The sequence below is a fragment of the Lissotriton vulgaris genome, chromosome 6 (assembly GCF_964263255.1).
Source record: "Lissotriton vulgaris chromosome 6, aLisVul1.2, whole genome shotgun sequence".
In the NCBI taxonomy this organism is placed as follows: domain Eukaryota; kingdom Metazoa; phylum Chordata; class Amphibia; order Caudata; family Salamandridae; genus Lissotriton; species Lissotriton vulgaris.
The window spans coordinates 436,049,695-436,071,830 of NC_141694.1; the positions used below are offsets into that span (position 1 = coordinate 436,049,695).

Consider the following 22,136-nt stretch of genomic DNA (forward strand, 5'->3'; position numbering starts at 1 on the left):
ATCACTTGTAGTTTGAAAAATCTCTTTACAAGCGGTTCCAGTTTGTTTTTCCATCTACCATTTTCTAAGCATGTTTCCTCTTTAAAGAAGAAAGTAAACAATCGCTAGAAAATGCTTGACTACTCTACCTCGCTAATTTGATAGTCAAGTGCTGAAAAGGTACTTTGTTCCCATCCGAGCTTGATGTACCAAAATGTATGGGTGTACAGGACACCAGAGGTGAAAGACCCCATTTGACAGGATTAGGGCCTGGTATCATCTGATTGGTCTGGGACCTCCAACTAAATTGCAGGAAGAGCGAAAATATCAAAACATTTTTATCCACCAATCATATGTACGACTGCCACATGCAACTAGATTCCTGCTTCATGTCCTTGAATCACCTTCACCTGCTGGGGATGCCCAAAATATGCTGAGGTGCATGGTTGATGATTGTATAGAATATGGCACCATCATTCCATGGATTTATACTCTCTCATCTTGCACCAATGTCACCTGCAATACGCATTGCACACTTCCACCACTTTAAACTGAACTCTCGCTTAACATCTGAAGATAAATGCAAATTTTTCAGTCCAGGAATAGTGATCCAAGGCAGATCGGTGACTGAAGTTCGCTATCTCCCAGCAGCACGGTCACATTACCAATCACTGAAGGAGAGTTCAGGTACGAGATCCTCATTCTTTTTTGAGTGTATGAATAATGGGGGTTGCATTTGAATTTACATATGCTTCTTTGAATTCGAAATTTGACTTTGAAGCTCTAGTGGGTGAAAAGGCTAACTGATGGAAAAGAAGTATAACAAAGTGTTGTTGCAAATACTGTTGTCAAAGTCAGTTGCTGGGCAAAAAAACAAAATCCATTTAAGTTAAACATTTTAGTATTAATCATCCCATCACACTCTTGCAGGGCCTCATGTGAATTTACATTTCATAAATGTTTAATTAACCTTCAACTCTTCTGCCAAATGTTGAAGCAGGTTCTGATTTCCAAAGAGGAGCACACATAATAATGTCTGCACCCAAAAATTGCCATTCTCGAGGCACGGTTTCCAATCGTTACTTTGACTGGTTTTGTGGTATCGACATCCACTGATAAAACATGATGTTGTTTATCCAGACCTTTTTGTCGTTTTTTTATGCTTCCACTTGTTTCACCACAGTTTGACAAGTTCCCTTTTGCTAAACCAATGTTTTTTACCTTGAATCTGTCATGCATATGGCCTTCTAATAATGTTTTCCTATTGGACTAATGTGCCTGTTTTTGAATTATTTAGTTCTGAAGGCAGTTGAAAGTCTTGGGGTGAGCTACGTGAAAACTCAAGACCAGTACAAAACGAAGCTCGAAGCTGAACTGCGGAAGCTTAAGTTTCCATACAGGGTAAGTGTGACGCAGTGGTAGTAGCAACTGGATTACGAGTTGGCGGTTGTAAGGGGGACTGCATTTTTGCGGATATAATACGTTGGTTACAGTTTGTCAAACTCTTTGTCACAGTGAACATCTTGCATGTTATTAGACACTGGGAATTTGTGAGGAAATGAGTTGACTTTCACATTTCTTGAATTAACAACGGCTCAACAACGTTTATTTATTTATTTATTTATTTCTTACACTTATAATGCGCGCAGATACCCACAAAGGGTTTCCCGGCGCCATGGCTACGAGAAAAAGATACTGAATGGCAAAATACTGTCACAGATCAACAACCATTGGTAAACACAATTATTTATTAAACAGCCAGGTTTTGACTTTTTTCTTGAAACTGGCAAAATTTCCCTCTTTGCGCAAAGCTAAAGGGAGAGAGTTCCAAAGAGCTGGTCCCAGGTGGGAGAAAGATTTACCTCCCATTCGGGCCAGTTTGAATCTGGGAACCACGAAAGTTGCTCCATTTAAGGAACGAAGATTCCGTACAGGAACATGGGGCCTGACCAAATTCTGCAGGTACCGTGGTGCGGTTCCTGCCCTGATCTTGAACATAATGGTCAAGGCCTTAAACCGGACCCGGTTTTCAACTTTCAACCAGTGTAGGTCTCTAAGGTGCTTCGAAATCCTTGCTGTCCTAGGGATCTTACATAACAGCCTGGCTGCGGAGTTCTGGACCAATTGTAGTCGTCTGACTACGGCTAAATTGGAGCCGTACGTTGGCTGTCATGAGCTTCATACATTGTTACCAAGCAGAGATAACACACTTTACAATACATTGCTTCACAAGTTCTATATTTAGACTGTCTCAGGCCTGAGAGGTTCTTCCTGACCTCTCTGAAATTTACATTCTTAAGGAAAGAACCATCTCCTTTGATGTAGTGGGAACTCACCACTATACTGTTGTCGAAGCAGTAGTGCTGCTTGCCATATGGTTATTTATGTACTCTGGTTTATCTTTCAGCCACTCGTAGGTGTCATAACTGATGACGAATATGACAACAGGCGGAAGGACCACATTTCTCACTTCATTCTTCGCCTCGCCTACTGCCAGTCGTAAGTATACCAGAATTAGTACTCCATTTTTGTCACTAGTCTAAATTCTTGCTTTTCATGGTTTTTAGTTTTTCAAATATATCGCTTAGTAGTACCAGTGGTAGTTTGTAGATGCTTGATTAAAAAATAACTAGCAAATTCATAAATACAATTTGCACCTGAATACAATGTATTGGGATACTTCAGCGTAACGGACATACAATGCAAGGTACATTGTTCTTTTACAACAAATATTCTGACTTGAAGATGATGCATTTTAAAGAAAAGGGTTTTAAGACCTTAATTTACAATTTGACCATCAATGTGGTTTTTTTGTCAAATATTTAAAGTCTAGAATCCGATATCCTCTCTGTTCTTCCCATTTTATATCTTCAAATCCTATTTAGTCTGAGAGGTAGAGCACAAAATGCGTTTGTACCTAAACCTTGATGAAAGTCTGGTTAACTGGGGCCTAAATGCACAAAATTCTTTTAGCTTTAGAGAGATGGTCATATCTCTCTAGTTCCACTGTATATCGGAAGTCATGATTATTTTCAATGTCAATTATTTTTCAGACTAACAGTCTTTCCTCGATTTAAAGTTCAGTGCTGGGTGTGAGACTAACTTAACATCATATGGCAAACAACTTTGAGATGTGGTGTAAAGATAACATGTTTTCAAGCTGAAACCCATATCTAGCCTTTCCCAATGCGATTGGTTAATTTCTTAATTGGGTATTTCCATGAAATCTTAGAACTGCTAGAACTTCAGTGGGTGCAAATCTTGTTATCCTGCATCCAACGTATTTGATTGCATCATACCACACCATTAGATCACAAGAACCTTATTTATTTCCTCTAAGGAAATTGGGCAGAATCTAGTTGTGATCAGTATCCAGTTGGCACTGGGGGACACAACACTGCTCACCTGGTACACTGGGAACTTGAATTATTGAACATTGCAGGAGAGTTGGCTGATCCCTCGGTTCCCCACAAATAATTAGTGTGGATTTAGATCTATATGTTCCACATTCCGCTCTCACATTCATCATCTTTTATTTCTCCATTTACCGATCTCCCAACTTAGTGATTGTTTAAGTTGCCAAATGAAACTGACTAACTCAAGATGATTAATGAAGCTATCCTCCTTCAGTCATCATTTAAATAAAAACAGTGCACATAAAAGAGCATCCATTCTCTAGATGTTTTAATACGTGAATTCCCAATTAAGTTTACACCTTGATCATCGAAGCAAGACAAAATCTGTGGGGTGGAGTGTGGGGGTGGTCACAGAGCTGCATGGTTGGATTTCTAACACTCTGATGCAAGGACACCGTTCATAATAACATTGAATTAGAAAGCCGGTTGGACTGCCGTGCTAATACTAGCCCTGGAGCAATCCTGCACAGACGGTGTTTTCTGGTTACTATCAGTCCTGTTAGATGTGTTCAAGGACACAGTGCTAAGCCCAGCAATCTCAATTTTACAAATATCCCAATCAAAGATAACACTAAGAAACAGAGACACGTAACTGAACATATTTATTTTAAAATCTTTGTCTAGTGCATTAAACGTGAACAGTAACCACGCTGTGTGCAACAATAAAAGTTTTTAGACATTTAATGTTGAGGAAAAACAGGATAAATGTTTCAAACATTTTAGTGAGTTTCTGTTATCCGGACACCCAAAAGCTGTTTCTAGGTGCTACTCTAAACTTAGCAGAAGCATTAAACAGCAATCCTAGCTATCTAAGTCTGGATCGCACATCATACGTTTGAAAAAGTGGCTTCAGCTATTCTTTATCGGAGTGGTGTTGATGAAAGAAAATATGTGCCGTTGATGTGCTGTATCCAAAGAGAAAGTAGATGGGCGTCACAATGGCACTTGCCTCTCTGCTTCCTGGTTGCGCAGGCGATTTCCCCCTTCCGCCCCCCCCATCTGATTACGTTTAACCTTGCTGCTCTTTTCCAGGTCCTCTGCAGTGCTGCAGCAGATAAAAGCTTTTAAGATGGCCACACTACAGGTTTTTGGTGCTCTTCTGGCTCTCTGGTGCAATTCTGGGCCCAAGGGGACTTACGAATGTTTCCATCCTGGTTCCTACTGATAGATTTGTCTTGTGCCTTTTGACCATCTTGACATCCACTCTGGGCCCGATATAGACTCCAGCGGAGACATCCACTCTAGATCCAAGGCCTGCATCAGACTTTAATCATTGACTCTGGTACGAACTCTACTGGTGCCAGAAGAGGAACCAGTGCAGGTTCCAATGTGTGATTCTGAACTAACTTCAGTCCGATCCTAACCATGTTGAGCTACAAGATTACAGAATCTTAGCTGGTAGTGATTCAGCGTGACTCTGAACCAGTGCCTCTATCGGGGTGTACAAGTCAGCAGAGGCTCCATTATATGGTTTGACTCTGACTCTGAAAAGAGTACACCCCATATGATGATGATGTTGGTGTGTAGAATGATGATTTTGGCCCCCCTCACTATTCAGGTGTCCACTTTTAAATGGAGTTACAAGAAGCTAGTGGGCTTGATCCCTCCCCAAAAACCGGGTTTGACTGGCCACTTGCACCACCAATGAAAGAGAGTGCAGTAGGGGTCTGATGGACAGCTGAGGTCCTGGATTTTCAGCTGCTTTCATTTAAGGCCAGAACTAATGCCCTAACGGAAAGTTTGCCGCCTGTACCAACCACTCTTAGCCCTTACTTCTCTTTTTCAACATGGCCCTTACTGGTACCTTGATGGGCAATTGTCAGAGCCTTGTTCATGCCTACTGGTGGAAAGGCAGGTGGCCAGTGATCACAGGCTGGATCATGGTGATTCAGATTTTCTCACTAAATGTCCTACATAGGAAACCCTGGTGGCTCAGACTTCAACCAGCACCATGAACATCAGTTTATTCCCCAAAACTCATCCAGACACGGAGTCGAAGAGAATTGAGGTGTTTTGTAAATAAATGTTCTCCTTGGCTAGCCTGGCATTGAGTTTGACTTCAGCACTTCTTCCCAGGGTGGCAATCCTTCACATCCAACAGAAGGGTCCCACAAATCATTCAGCATGGCTATGCCCTATCCTTTATTTATGCATGCCAAATTTCCCCCCGCCACCAGAGTGAGTTTCAGATGATCACCTGTCCATTCTGTTACAAGCTGTACAAAGAGTTGCTCTCCAAAGGTGCTATTGAGAGAGTTCAAAACTCGGAAGGAGAATAGATTTTTCACTCTTGATATTTCTTAGTGCTGAAAAAGGATGGAGGGATTTGCATGTTTTGGACCTTTGACTTCTAAGTGTCTTCTTGTGAAAGGACAAATTCAAAATGCTCAGGCTAGCCTACGTCTTGTCTGCTCTGTACTTTGGGGACTGGATCTTCTTGGACTTGATAGATGCAGATTTTTATAATACCCTTCTAGTAGTCCCACTGCGGTTCTACTGTGCTTCTTAGCCACACTCCTCTTAGGTCACTGCCTGCTTTATGGAGCTTGGGGATACTAGTTCTCCCTTACCTCCATGATTGACTTTTCAAGGTGGGCTCACCACAGTCAGTCGTAGACCACTTCCAGACTACTGTGAAATTCCTGACATCATTGGGGTTCACGGTCAGCAAGTTGAAGTTTCATCTGACTCGTTCCCAGGAGCTGGCATTCAAAAGAGCCATTCGGAATACTCTTTAGTATTTTACAGCCTTCCTTATGTTACAAAAGACCTCAGGGCTATGATCCAGATGTTTCAGCCTCTGTCCTAGATCTTAGTGAGAGCATTTGTGAGGCTTCTTGCCCTCTTAGCCTTCTGCATCTTCTTTGTTGTTTACATCAGGTGGCACATGCGGGCTCTGCAATGGAATCTGAAATTGCAGTGGGCCCAGCATCAAGGATGCCCTCCAGATTTCAGAAGAGATAGTTCATGATCTGCAGTTGGTCTGTCAGAACATCCCTCTCCTATCGCCCAATCAGAGCTGATGGTGGTGACTGATGCATCACTACTGGTTTGGGGTGCTTATCCAAGCTAAGTGGAGTTCAGAGGACTCTGGGCTCTGATTGAAGCCTGGCTCTGTGTCAGTCAGATGGAGTTGCAGGCCATTTGCCCAACTTGAAAACCTTTCCTGACGTACGTTAAAGGGAGGATGGTGCAGATTCCCATGGAAAACACCCAACTACCTCGTGGCATTGCAATAAGCAGGGTGGAGTAGGGTCCTGTGCCAGGAGTCTGTGTGTCTCTAGTTCGTTGTCGCATCAGGGTATTTCCATGATCAGGAACCACCTGGTAGGATCCTTGGGTGCCAGACCACACAAACTAAGCAGGTAACGACTGCTGTATACAATCTGGGAAGGAGTAGAGCATCCTCAGAACCTCTACTTTGACGGCGGGAAAAATATCTGGCCAGCGTTCTCCCCACTGCCAAAGGTTTTTGAGTGTTTTAATTTCCGTAAGAACACTTGCTAGGAGATGCATTCTGGATGGAACTGAACACATAACTCCTGTATGTCTCTGCCCCGCTTTTTCCAAGTTCTGAAAAAGATGGGGAACAACTGAAACCAAGTCATCCCAGTGGATACAGGTTTTGGACTTTTTTACCAGACAAACTAGTGCTGAGGCCTCTGGCGCCTTTCTTGTCTAAATTCATGACTCCTTGTCACGTGCGGCAGTCGTTCACGCTGCCAGCATTCTTTGCCACTCCACCCCATGAAAGAGGAAGGGAGGGTACATCGGTTGGTCCCTAAAACTGCTTTATGGTTTTATAGTGATGGTACCAAATACCACCATGTGGATGATGTGCTTTTTGTGGCTTTCTCTGGGGTGAAAAAAGGGAAGACTGTGCAGAAAGTTATCTTCTAGAGGTTCAAGGTCCTCTGCATTAAGATCTTCTATGAACTGGGCTAGAGCCGCTGGTGTGTTGGAGACCCTTTTCCAATAGGAATAAGTCTGCTACCGTTGCGTGGGTACATTTAGTGGCTGTCCTTGACATGTGCAAGACTGTGACGTGGGCGCAAACACTTATCTTCATGAAGCACAACTACCTTGGCAGCTAGGTCTGACAGGAAGGATATTTTGCCTATTCGCATCTGCAGAGCTTTTCACAGATCATCTACCTTGGGAGGTACAGCTTTGGTATCTATTCTAAAGGGGAGGAATCTGCTGTTGGAAGTATCCATCTGGAGAAAAGTTTCCGAATCCATTCTGGTGCCTGAGGAGTATTCGAAGTTAAGGAATCTGCGCTAAGCTAGAGCATCCGCGAAAAGAACCGTACAAAGGTAACTAACCTGTTTATATATTATACATTCATAGAGAAATGCAACACTGGGCACACATGTGCTCTTTTTCTGAGTTTTGTTTTTAAGGTTGAAACTCCGGGTCTGTGACTTCAGTGCTTTGCCTGACAAGTCTGTTGTCTTCAGGTATAACTTTACTCAGGGAAAACTTGCTCGGGTACTCTTCTGAGGCTAGATCCTTCTTTGTTTTCATTCTCCAGTTGGAGAATTGACCATACTGGAGGGGCCTTTCTGTGTGTGCTTTTGGCTATGCCTCTTCTGTTTTATTCTCCACACACAAAGGTTTATGCTCTAATGTCACAACATGCTTGTGAGCACAGACCTATCTATACAATTGGTTGTTCTTACCCCAGGTACTAGTCTCTGAAGTGGAGGGTCGTCTGCTGCTACATTTGAATCCATAACGAAATGTAAAACCCTCCCCTGAAGGCTGCAAGTCCTAATTTTCCCTGGTGATGTATTTTTGTCCATAGATTTGTCCTCAACCCAGGAAACCAGAAAAATCAAGTGTGAGGACCAGTTTTGGAGGAGGCCCGAGTATTGAAATAAGGTTCACCAAGTGCCTGCAGGCGTCCCATTGAGCCACTTGATTTTAGCGAAGCTGATTCTGAAATGTCGGTCCTCAGCAGCAAGGGTGAAAGCTGCCTAGCCATAGCGCTCAGTTCTTTTTTCTCACTCACTACCTCCATGAAGGCAATGTGGACGTATGGAAGGTGCTTACTCGCTCTACAAGCACATCGCTGAACAGTGCTTGAACACTGCAACCCTGTGAAGAAAGAAAACCACAGAGTCGAAGAGCCCTGAAACAATGTGATCAAGTTCTCCTGCTCTCAATCACTTGACAGTGCTTGCAAAGCCTGTGCTCACTGAATAGACCAAATGAGCGAAGAAAAGGAAAGTAAAAGCTGGTAGCAAAACTACTGTACGCAAACCTGATTGGAAGCACAGTTAAACAAGCATTGGAAATGCAATAGGTCTCGCAGCATTAGAGTTAGTGCTTTTAGAATTGTTTATGGGTTTTTTTTGTAAATCTTTAGCATTTTTGTTTCCTGTAGCCAATGCTAAAGAATGACAAATAAAAAAGCCATAAACAAATCTAAAAGCTCTAACTCAAATGCTCCGAGACCTATTGCACTGTGTGAGGGTGAGGGGTTGAGGGTGAGTGAGGGTGAAGGTGGGTGAGGGTGAGTGAGGGTGAGTGAGTGAGGGTGAGTGAGGGGTTGAGGGAGAGTGAGTGAGGGTGAGTGAGGGTGAGTGAGGGTGAGTGAGAGTGAGTGAGAGTGAGTGAGGGTGAGTGAGGGTGAGTGAGGGTGAGTGTGAGTGAGGGTGAGTGTGAGTGAGGGTGAGTGTGAGTTAGGGTGAGGGGTTGAGGGTGGGTGAGGGTGAGGGGTTGAGGGTGAGTGAGGGTGAGGGGTTGAGAGTGAGGGTGGGTGAGGGTGAGTGAGTGAGGGTGAGTGAGGGTGAGGGGTTGAGGGTGAGGGCGAGAGGTGTTGAGGGTGAGTGAGGGTGAGGGTGAGGGGTTGAGGGTGAGGGTAGGTGAGGGGTTGAGGGTGAGTGAGGGTGATGCTGAGGGGTTGAGGGTGAGGGGTTGAGGGTGAGGGGTTGAGGGTGAGTGAGGGTGAGGGGTTGAGGGTGAGTGAGGGTGAGGGGTTGAGGGTGAGTGAGGGTGAGGGATTGAGGATGAGTGAGGGTGAGGGTGAGTGAGGGTGAGGGGTTGAGGGTGAGTGAGGGTGAGGGTGAGGGGTTGAGGGTGAGGGTAGGTGAGGGGTTGAGGGTGAGTGAGAGTGAGTGAGGGTGATGCTGAGGGGTTGAGGGTGAGTGAGGGTGAGGGGGTGAGTGAGGGTGAGGGGTTGAGGGTGAGTGAGGGATTGAGGATGAGTGAGGGTGAGGGTGAGGGGTTGAGGGTGAGTGAGGGTGAGGGGTTGAGTGTGAGTGAGGGTGAGGGGTTGAGTGTGAGTGAGGGTGAGGGGTTGAGGGTGAGTGAGTGAGGGTGAGTGAGGGTGAGTGAGGGTGAGGGGTTGAGGGTGAGTGAGTGAGGGTGAGTGAGGGTGAGTGAGGGGTTGAGGGTGAGTGAGTGAGGGTGAGTGAGGGTGAGGGGTTGAGGGTGAGTGAGGGTGAGGGGTTGAGGGTGAGTGAGTGAGGGTGAGTGAGTGAGGGTGAGTGAGGGTGAGGGGTTGAGGGTGAGTGAGTGAGGGTGAGTGAGTGAGGGTGAGTGAGGGTGAGGATGAGTGAGGGTGAGTGATGGTGAGGGTGAGTGATGGTGAGGGTGAGTGAGGGTGAGTGAGGGTGAGAGTGAGGGTGAGGGTGAGTGAGGGTGAGGGTGAGTGAGGGTGCAAGGCGTTTTGGAGGCAAATACGGGGTGGGTTGATCTCATTTAACAGGGAAATGGGGGTGGGGGCTACGGTTTACGAGTTTAAAAACAAAGCGCATGTTCACAAGTTTTTTTCTGAGACTGTAACTGCTAACACCGCAATCCTCATGGCAACGGCAGACGCTCCCTTCAGCCCGCCAACCCAACTGCAAAGAAGTCTAGCACAATGATCCTCCCCTTCAGCGGTCTCCAATCGCAGGCGGCAGGTGAAGCGTCAATCATAAAACCTCTGGATGCTCATTGCACAAATACATTGTGCGTGTCACGTGGTTATACCCACCTCAGAAACAAACCATTGGAATACCGAGAGAAGCCGTTTCCGTGACAACCTGTTTTATCAACCAAGCTTTACAAAAAAACTGTTCCAAACCGGCATGTCCTATTACATCTCTGATTGGTTAAAATCTGGTTCGGCAGAGGTCGTAGTGCGAACTCGGCGTTTTGTTGGTTGCATAGACTGTCGTTCGCCTCATGCAACATTAACAGTAGGTTTGGTTGCGCGAATTGCGTGTACATCAACAGATTCGAATCGTGGCGGAAAGAGCGGCGGGGAAAGAAGATACAGGGAGCCATGGACGGACGCAGAGCTGGGGGAATGTCAGGTATAGATCGGTGGGAACGCCTGGGTGTGCTGACCAGCATTGGTAAATGGTTCATGAGATGTTATACATGTAGCTATTGAAAATCAAAGTATGGGGTTCTCTGCAGAGTCCTATGTGTGGTACATCTGGGACTGTTAGTGCAAAAGGTGTCCATCTAATTGATGTATAGTGTAGCGGGAATGAAAGAGGCTTTGGGGACGTAAAATAATGAGTTGGCGGCATTAGTGCGAGGAATGATATGGTGTAGTCAGAAGAAAGGAAGCTAGTAAGTAACGTTGTGGAATGGTGACTGAGTGAGACAAGACAGATAGTGGTTTAGCAACAGTGTTGTGGGCCATTATGCAACGAAGGAAAGTGGACCCTCTACGCCGATGATGACTTTGAAAACTTGTCATAATCGGGAAAACGAGATACATTTTTTCTAGAAGCAATCCTCTGCCAGTAACTCACATGATTTGTTTATCCAAAATATGAGGTAAAAAAAGTCGCTACTCGGAGGTTAAGAAAAAAGAAGCCGGAGGGAAGAGAGGGGAGGGGGGAGGAGAAATGCGACACGGCGGGAAGGGGAGGGGGCGGAGCGGGTCAAATAAACAAAAAACAAGCTGGAGGGAAGAGAGGGGAGGGGGGAGGAGAAATGCGACACGGCGGGAAGGGGAGGGGGCGGAGCGGGTAAACAAAGACGGACGTGCACACGCTTTTAAGGTCAATGCGCATGCACATAAGCTCAATGCGCATGCGCATTGACCTTAAAAGTCACGGGCACTGCAAGGAATCGCCACGATTCCTTGCAGTGTGGATAAAGAGTGGATAAGTCGCAATACTCTCGCCTTGCTCGATGCGCATGCGCATCGACAGGCGAGACCTAAAAAATGGAAATAACATCAAATCATTCATAATCCAGAAAAATTAAAGAAAGGCACCCATCGGAGCAAAGAACTGGAAAGTTTTTTGAGTGATACAGAGGGTATTTCAGATGCCCTCTCTGGCTGTATTTTTTGTCATTTGACTTGTCGTTTTATTTTCAAGAAAATTCACGGGATTCATCGTTTTATTTTTATATTTTATAAATATTAAACTGCTGTGCTGACCTCACCCTCATGGAACACATCGCTAAGAATGGCTGTCACCAGCTTCTTGCAGAATGCGATTTCATGACTTCTTAGAGTTCCCTCGTACTCTTGCATGTGGTTGTATGTTCTGCTATATAGTCTATCAGACTCCAAAGCCCTGTCATAAGCGTCCTAATGCTGATGGGACTCCACTGACTCGACTTGCAGCCCACATCTTCAGCACCAGCTGCATCCTCTACAAAGCAGTCACAGCTGGCCTACCTGCCTATCTAGATGAGCAGTTTATCACCTCTGGTGGCTCTTGGCACACCCACAGCCGGAATTCCATCAGAAAGGAGACCAAGAAGTGCAAAAAAGAGGCAGCTGGGCTTCAGTCTAAGCACTCTGAATCTATGAAAAAAAGGTTTTAAACGCATTTGGAAACGGGCAAGAGAGGGACGTCGAAAAATAAAATTGGGTAAATGTATTTGTCTATTAAATTAATCTAAAGTACAGAAACTTGTAAAAAGGAGAACGCAAAAATCAAGACTTTTTTGGCTTAGAAAAAAAGTGAGGGTGCTATAGGGATTGCTACACAGATAAAGCAACCGTTTGCTTGGGTGATGGATATGATACCAAATGGTTTGCAAACCAATCTGGATATGTATAACTTGTATACACTGCAATTCGATTGATCGAGCTGGTTCTTGATGTCACTTGGTGAGATTGGACTGCTGCTATTACCAATATCGCCAGAAACAGATTTAATCTTAACCAAACATGAATTGAGTCTATTCTGTCTATACTGGACGCCAGTGACCATTCATCAGCTAAACAAGTGCTGGGAACGTGGAGCATGGAGACGCATGCTTTGTGATTGCTGCCGGTGAAAAAGTTTGAGATTATATTTTTGATCTCGTGTACTTACAGATGTAGTCATAGAAAGAACTGGCAATTAATTCAGTTTATAAACTTGCCAGCATTGTTGGACGTCTGCAGCTAAACGTTCATAGATTAACAGAGCCTGTGAGACAAAACCAATTGTTCTAAGTATGGAGGGTCAAGGGGGAGCCTGCTGTTGAGGACTGGGTGAATATGAGGATATAACCTTAGTAGGAGTGAGTCATTTATTATTCTTTCTGGTGTGACTTCAGAATGCTGTATAGTTGATAAAAAGGGCGTCGATGTATGCTTTTGTCAGGAGTTTTTAGTTATATATGGAGCTATTAATGAAGTTTTCGTGACTCCATTGTATGTTATTGTATAATTGACTATTAAATGTTGGCATACAATTGATGCGTTAAGCTTGTAAATTATATTCTGAAAAATGCATTCAGTGACTTGGCGTCTTCCTTGCTGATAGTGTTTCTTTTAAAGAGGGATTTAAGATTTACACCTTTCAAACTTTAGAAGTGTTACATGAACAGCATTTATCCACTTAAAAACCACATAGCCTACCCTACGTTTTTGTGTGACCACTTGATCTTCTTCTAGCTTATCAGCTCCAAAACGTGCCAACAGCAAAAGGTGGGCTAAACAAAACAATGCTGCAGTTATTCCCTGCATTGACGGTTTACGTTTCTTAGCCGACATTCTTTGTGCTGTTCTTTTCTCTTCTCTGGTACTGACTTGCTTCAGGAATGTTAAACGCCCAGGACATAGCAAGGGTTACGTGGTCAGTAATAAGAGTAGGATTTACTTCCCACATTCCCCCCCCCCCCACACAACCGTGTTGGCTAGTAATAGTCATCATTTGGCTGCAGTGGGCCCGCGCAATACTGAGCCCCGGTGCTACTGCTACTTCCCGCACTAATGATCACTATGCCCCAGTGAAAACCTGTTGGCATGCTATTTTGGTTCAGTTATTGCCTGTAATCGCAGTTTTTCTTACTGTTAAAAACATTTCTTTATTACGTTTTGAACACTGATAACAAACCCGCAAATGCCCCCTCCCCTTTTTATATTGAAGAATTCGCATCCATTTTTATGCACATATAAGAAGGCCACTGGCGTGGCGCAACACTGCCATACATTGGCACAAATATCACATCAGTTCAAAACTCACCAGAATACCCATCCCACTTTTTCACTCTCCTCTCAGCATCAATTTGCTGGTTGTCTCCTTGGGCTGCTTTGAACTTCTGCCTGTTGCAGTTGAATTTCTATTAGATGTGCTTTCTGCATTTTTTCTGATTTTCACCTTAATTTAGGTTTGTTCACCGAGTGGTACACATGGGGCTGGCCTCTTGTCCTGAAGAAAAGGTGTAGGGGACACCTTGAAACATGTCGACGGATTATTAGGGACTATAACCACATAAGTTATTTTTCCTTTTATCTACACCCTTTTTATCCTACTGACTAGACGCAGGAATAAAACTTTGGCTTACTGGTTAGGTATTTTTAAACTAGCACAAAACACCACTCCCCCATACACTGCATTACACATAGATTCACAATCCAATGCTCCTACGTATCCTTCACAAGTCGCAGCACGCCCCAAGCAGTACATGCTTGGGATGGCCCCAATCATGAAGCATGTCACCTAGGGGCAACCCTGGGTGAACGAGGGGACTCAAGAAAATACATTTCTCTTTTCTATTTAGGCACACCCAAATCGGGTGGACCTACAATCTCTCCCTGGCTAGGTTCCTATGATCCATCACGTATGGATTTTTGTGTTGTACTGTAAAATATAGGAGGTTGAACCTAGCTAGTTCCTCCTTCTCCCTCCCTTTTTTGACGTGTATAGCAAGTCCACCCATCTCAAAAAGTCTGGACCTAAATCATAGGACTGCAGTGTTTGCTTAATAAATGTCCAGTTCACTGTGTCAAAGGCCTTCTGGATATCCAGGCTGGCAAGTGTACCTTATTAACCTCTCCCAGTGGCCTGTTCCAGAATAAGGAGTGCCTTTTCGGATACTCATGAACGTTGTGTACTCTCCCACAAAAAAGCCTGATCCGTGTGTATAATTGTCACCGCCACATTCAATAGACCACCAGCCAGAATCTTCCCCAGTATCATAGTGTCAACATTAATCATGGACAGAGGCCGATACGATTCACATTTGAAGGGATCCTTCCCCGGCTTGGGCAACACCACAATGTGTGCTACACGAAGCTGGAAGGATCCCTGTCTCCTTTACCTCCCTGTACATGGCCAGTAAGGCAGTGCTTAGAAGATCCACATATGTTTGGTAGAATTCTATCTGTAGCCCGTCCCTCCCGGGCGCCTTCCCTGTAGCCATGTATTTAATTCCCCATTTAATATATGTTACATCAATTGGGGTGTTTAGTAGTCCGCAGCTCCGCAGTCACCCTGGGCATTCCTGCTTCCCCCAATAGAGTTGTGATGCCTGCCTCTTCTGCCGGTCCCCAATTTTGTGCATAGAGCAGAGTAGAACTCCCCGAAACATCACAGGATATTGCTCTGCATTGTGAAGACCTTCACTTCCGCATTTTGGAGGGCCACCGCTGGACTACCACCTTTCTCCCTGTTCACTAGCCATGCTAATAAACGCCCCAGCCTTATAAGTTCATTGTAAGTCCTTTAATCCTGTTTCCCTAGTTTTTCACTTGCTTGTTCCAGGTCCTCCAGTAATTGTTGCCTAGCACCCCAAGTATCTTCTGTGTGAAGTGCATTTCCATCCATTTCCGCTATTCTTCTTTCCAGACCAGTTATCGTGTTCCCCAGGGACTTCCTTAACTCTATACTCATGCATTTGCCCTGTATGGGGACCTTTAAATGTCTTCTGTTCCGTCCCTGACGAGTCCACTGACCCTCTGTTAACGGTTATGTATTCCCTAATCGCCTCTCGAATGATTTTCCTGAACACTTGCTCATATAGTGCCTGAGTCTGTAAGCACCAATCTGGGAGCGGGCCACATATTTGTTCCCAAGTAGTTCCAATGCCTGCTTAATTGATAGTGTGCGATTCAGATATTGAAACACTTAAACATTTGCTATTTTTTCCGGGTGCATAAATGCATAGTCAAACCGAGAAAATGTAGTATGCGGTGCCGAGTAAAAGGAGTATCCCCCTTTATGACCATGCTGAGTTCTGCAGAGCTCCACTAAACTCAGTGTCTCCATGCCATCCAACAGCATCCGGTAAGCTCTACCCAACGATCCGATTGTAGCCCTGGAGCTGTGAGGCGCTCTGTACAAAACAAAATTAAAGTCTCCCATCATAGTATATTATAATAAGCATATGGTGTTATCAATTGCACTATTGCCTCGAAGAGGTCTGGAGTACTGTTGTTGGGCCATAGGTTTTCAGTAGCACTGAGGTGCTCACACAAACCTAACCTGCAGCTCCCACATATCTGCCATTAATTGTCTCCGAACGATACATCTATTTTATGGGATAAATCTTTTTCTTTTTTAAACCGATAAAGAACTGCAGCAACCACCTACATCCATAAACCGGTGTTGGATGATAACTATTTCAGGGGTAAGAGAGAGTGGGAGAGAAGGGTTGGCGACAGACTATAGACTAGAAAGGGGATCTCGACAGCCAGTGATAATTCACCGCTCCTAGAAGCTTCACTGTTGCGACTGCCCCACACAATCTAGCCCTGTGAATCACCTTTCCTCTTGTACGGGTTGAGTGAGGCGGAGCACACATAGGTATACTGGGCATGTCAGCTCAATAAATTTGCCTTCTAAAAATGTTTAACGGTCGCACCCCTTTTTTTTTTTTTTTTATCAAAGCCAGGTAGTGTACCTGCAGCTCTGGCTGTCAACCTCTCCATACACACAAGTTCCCACATTTTATGTATCTAATCCAAATGGGTCAGCATTACGCCAGTTCTGTATCTGGATAATAGGGTCTGCTTGGCTGCTCCCAGGCCCAGAGCGATAGCTCTTCCCCGACAGGATCACAGAAGGAAGGTCCGAATGTTGGGTAAGCCCAATAATATGTAGCTTGGGAATCTAGGAATCTCCGTCCCTTAAACATTGTTTATGTCTGCAAGGACAGCTGACCAAAACTGTTGGATTTTGGGGCAACCCTACAATAGATGTGTTAAGGTGCTTCCCTGTCCACTTTGTCTCCAACACGATGGTCCCCTCCTGTCTTCCACAGTGCAATTCTCACCAGGGTATTGTACCAATAATGCACAATTTTGATAAACATTTCTTTCCCTGCGGTAGTACATTAGGTCGCCCTTGCTCTATGTATGATATCTTGCCATTCCTTGACAAAATACTCACGCTCGCATTCATTCTCCAATCTACGTTGCGCCGGTCATTTTAGCATGATGTAGGGTTGCAGTGAGAAGTGAGGGTTCCGATCTCGACATGACAAGAAGGTGTCATAATTTTTGTGGGCTGTGCATTTAGGTGTGGGGAAGATTTGATGGCCTAGGTATGACAACCTGTCTAAGGCCTATTCGAAGGGTAACCTGGTCGACAGTCGCAGCCTGTCTGTTCTGGGGATCATCAGGCTAAGAGCCTACTTTTTTTTGTAGATTGACCTTAAAGCCTGACACCCTGGCGAAGTCTGGTATTTCCCGCAGGGAGAGGGGGCAGGGATGTGAATGGTTCTGTCAAAATTAACAACACATCATCTACATAGTGATACTTAATGTTCCCTGTCTCGCATATGTATCCAAGTCATACCAGCACATTGTTGAACGTGCTCCGCAAATGGCAGGGGATCACCCTTGTCGAGTTCCCTGAGATATTCTAAATGGGTTAGAGGAGACTTCGTTTACCCTGACTTTGACCTCTGGAAGGGTGTAGTTACAACTAACCCACCATCTGAATCTCTCCCCACGTCCAAATCTAGCAAGTACCTTCCCATGTCTTCCCTGGACCGGAATGGATTCAAGCAAGCCGGGCTGAAGACGGCTAGAATGCCAGAAACCGGTCCTCGGAAGCTTGTTTCCGGTCCAGGGAAGACATGGTTTGGCAGTTCGGGCTGGACTGTTCCCATGAGGCACAGGGTCAGACTGATTTGCATATAGCCATGTTTGAACTGGGGTGGCAGAGTGGGCTAAAGAACGGTGATGGATTAAACCCAGATCTTTTGACTGGTTGTGAGTATTTGATTGATTCAGATGCTCCGTCCATCACCACCCCCTTTTGTACCGCTTTTGGCCGCCATAAGTGTGGCAGGGTATGCTCAGACGTGAGTCCCTTGCTCACTTTTCCACTGGATTCAAGCAAGCCGGGCTGAAGACTGCTAGAATGCCAGAAACCGGTCCTCGGAAGCTTGTTTCCGGTCCAGGGAAGACATGGCTTGGCAGTTCGGGCTGGACTGTTCCCATGAGGCACAGGGTCAGACTGATTTGCATATAGCCATGACTGAACTGGGGTGGCAGAGTGGGCTAAAGAACGGTGATGGATTAAACCCAGATCTTTTGACTGGTTGTGAGCAGTGGCGGTTTCTACATGGGGGCGTTTGGGCGCCGCCCCCCCTGCTTTCTCGCCGTGCGAGAAGAAGGCAGAAACAAATGGTAGTTATTTATTTATAACTATCATTTGTTTCTGCCTGCCCTTCTCGCACGGCGAGAAAGCAGTCAACAGATTAGAACTGCTTCCTGGTTACTCGAGTCGAGCCTTAGGGCAGGGGGGAGTGGCTTGGGGGAGTGGCTTGCCCACTGTTGTGAATACGGACTGTTTGGACAGCCTGAGAGGCTGTCCAAACAGACCGTATTAGCAACAGTGGGCAAGCCGCTCCCCCAATCCTCCTCCCACTCTCCGTTCTGCAGGATGCAGACTCGGAGAAATGACGTGTTTAGGGCAGCCGGCCGAACCAATCAGCGCCGGCTGCCATGGAGGGGAGGGAGGCAGCCTTCAGTGACGAAAGAGCCAGGCGGCATTCAAAGTCCAGGACGGCGGGAGCAGTCTCGGGACTAGAGTCGGGAAGCCAAGGTAAGTTTTTTATGTTTAAATTAATTTTAAAATTAACCTTGTCTTCAATCATTTACTAAAAGCGTAGCTATTGGGGTATGTTTTTGCCTGCAGCGGGTTTATGGGCATGCTCGTTTAAACACGCTGCAATAAGCATGCTTGTAAAATAGTGATCAAGACTGCCTGGCACCTGCTTCCCTGTAAATATGCAAAGGCGTCAATAAAGCTGACTGGCTGCAAATTAAATCCCTGTATTTGTGACTGATTACACTTCCCAGGGCCCCCTTAGGAGCGCTGGGGTACACTGGTCCCAGCTCGTCCACCCAGTTTGAGGTTGCCGTAGTGCGAGTATTTTTACTGGTGCCTCCGTATAAATCACTGTGTAAATTGTAAAAGATACAGACAAAATGTGCTTAGAGAAAGGTTTTAGCACTTTAAGGAGACTTTTGCCATTCTTTTACCATGCTGATCAGTTAGGGTGCAACTGCATTGTTCGCTTTCAGAACTGTTTTATAAAACTTCTCGGTTTCTCACAAAATTCTTTATTTAAACTCGCGTTAAAATGAGTCATTTTACACTCTTTTTCTATCAAAAAAATTTGGGGTGAGAAGAACCCCACCAAACTACCCTACCGCCTAAAATCCCTGAATTTCGTGGAATGAAAGTTGCCAACTGCTACTGTCCGTGAGCAGTGTCTTACAATCTCAGCCAATAACGGCCAGGAACCTCCAAGTAACTCACCAGCTCCTCGCCCCTGGTTACAAGCCATTGTATGCTTTACACTGCCTGTCACATGAGGCCTGATGATTAAATATAGAAACAGACTCAGCGTCAGATTTATTGCCTGGAGTATGTAAATGTCAGGCTTTTTAACAGTTGGGAAATACAAGCGGCTGTAGCACGCCATCTTTACGTTTTAAATTGTATAAAAAGTCATGGATTTTAGCGATGTAAATATACAATATTCATATTTATTACACCCTTTCAAACAGAGTTTAGTAGGGACCTAGGCTTATTTGTAATATCCTGAAGTTACTAACCATGTGCTATGAAAGATAAATGTCTTTGTAGGCCCCGTTAAGCTCCTAGTCTGCTTCTGCTGCCTCCAGGCGCTGCTGTAGTACCTTTTACTCTGTTTGCAGATTGTTTTTCACATGCACCAGGATGGGAAGCTATGTTCATGTTTCACTACAAGCGGCCCCAGTACTTGTTGGTAATAGTGTTAACGTCGGTGATATCTACTCACAGTTGCCAACGTTCGTCTTTACTGGTCAGACGCTCTTGGTTCTGAGGCAATGCTCCGGTTTCATCTTCCACTGCCACACGGCTCTGTCTTTAAAGGGCAGCTGATAACAGTATATTCAGTGTTTACATCTGCATTTAATAATCTGGAGGAATACACGTATTGTGCAGAGTGAAGGTTTGCCATTCTGTGTGGGCTGTCACGTTTGTTTGTTTCCACCCTGCCTATAATTGGGAAGCCCTGCAAATTTTTGTGCAGTTTGCAGCGTTGCGCTTGACTTTGCAAAAAAAAATGTGATATGTAAATTAATATATATGTACTATTGGCATTGTTAAGGGCAACATGTTTAAATAGTTTGAGTCCTCAGTATCACTGTGCTTCATAAACCTTGCTTTCTCAAATTTGCTTTAAAATGCACTATTTGCTAACTATTTTTTCAAAATTCTTCAGGGGCAGAACCCTCGAACCCTCCTTGTGATGGTCGGGCTTTTTTCGAGCTTTGCGCGCTCTTCTGTGCAACTTTCATCCCCAACTTTTACGCCCTACCACTTTCAAATGTCACCAGCCGCCACTGGTTGTGAGTGTTTGATTCAGATGCTCCGTCCATCACCACCCCCTTTTGTACCGTTATGCTTTAGAGAAGCAACTAGATTGAGGTTTGCGTTATAATTTTCGGTTAATTTTTGGTTCTGCAGGTTGATGATTTACGGCGAACAGGGAATTCATGTGAGCGCACATTTAAGTTATTCTGGTTACTTTCGGGTCTTTTTAACGCAACACATTGAAGCACATTTCACTCTTTTGACACCTATTCACATTTTGCGTGCTGCACAGTATCATTGCAATATATTATGCTACCTATGTTATACTGAGTTTATGTTTTTTGAATTCTTAGTGCTACTCCCTGAGGAAGGGCTTCCTAATGCCCGAAATGCATAGTAGTGACCATAGCAATGATGTCTAAATGAATGTCAACATAAATGTGAGCTTTCTGATGAAACAAGAAAAACAAGATTAATATCAATTCATGAATACAATGAATAAAAGAAATTGAATAACGGAACAAATATCGAGTGGAATCCTCTTTTCACGATCAGAGGAGATTATAGTGGGCCCTTTTGGGATGCAACTAATGTATCATTAGAAGCACTGTTGTGGTCATACGAGGGGAGGTCAGAACGAGGTCTGACTGTGCATAGGTCTGGTGTACTGCTGAGGAAAAGGTGTACTCCCTGACGGAGGTGTTGCGTATGAGCCATATGTCTACCCGCCCTTCCTCCGTCAACTAATTATGCATGGCCTCAGAGAGCGCCCCTGGCTTTCCCGCCCTCATTGCTGATCTATCCTTCTGAGGGTCATATACTATAGTGTATTCCTCACCTATTATTAAATCCTCGTCCAGGAAAGCCAAGAACTCACCCAATGCCTTCCTAATGAAGGTTTCCGGCGAGTCGTTAGAGCATATATGGAAGTCACGGTGTAAGTGCTGTCTCAGATTTCCACACACAAAGATAAAAGGTGGCCTGCGATCTCACCTAGCTTCAAGAGAACCCTCCCCGAGAAGTGTGTTGCGAACAAAATGGCCACCCCGCCTGTTTTCCTGCGGTGGAGGAAAACAATTGAAAGACGAACCATTGAGATTTAAGGCGTATTCAGTCAGGGCATACTAGGTGTGTTTCTTGCAGAAAGCATGTCACATTTTGTTTCCCTGAGGAATGTAAGCAGGGCTAGGGGTTTCGCTGGTGTGTTGAGGCCTCTGACATTGAGGCTCAGTATCTTAAGAATGTGGTTGTATGTTTCTGTCGGTGCTGCCGATCTGTACGTGAGGCAGTGAGCGTTTCCTGGTTAGAGTTCCTGGGTGTGGGGCCGCAGAGGTGTCCGGTGCACAAAGTATTCCCTGGTGGAGGGGGGGTGGGAAAAAAGTAGGGTCCACCCACAGACACGGTCTGCCCCAGTTCAGGGTTTGCTGCTTCCTTTGTGTGCCATCAGTCTCACCAACTGAAGTTATGTCTGGGCCCAAAACAGACCTCGTTTCTTCCAACATGCGAACGACGTGCATTTCTTGTTTCCAAATGAAGGACAGTCTAAAATTATGGCCCCACTTATAGCGGACTCCTTTTATCCTCAGAAAAGTGGTGGACGGTTGCAGCGCCCTTCGTCTTTGGAGGGTAAGGGGGAGAGGTCCTGAAAGATTCCCACCTGCATTCCTTCAAAGGATATGACCTGCATGTCTCGTGCCACTGCCATAATTTTCTCCTTTTGAGTGTAGGAGTGGAGACAAGTGAA

At 45.0% G+C, this 22,136-nt stretch overlaps 1 protein-coding gene across 1 annotated transcript in view; it reads left to right on the plus strand.

The window, feature by feature from the left end:
- PRIM2 (DNA primase subunit 2) overlaps positions 1-22,136 on the plus strand; it is a 761,949-nt gene that overhangs the window by 48,381 nt on the left and 691,432 nt on the right. Inside the window, exons 3-4 of the mRNA XM_086925646.1 lie at positions 1,277-1,380; positions 2,387-2,478. Of these exons, the coding sequence (XP_086781772.1) occupies positions 1,277-1,380; positions 2,387-2,478 (196 nt within the window). The remainder of the gene's footprint in view (positions 1-1,276; positions 1,381-2,386; positions 2,479-22,136) is intronic.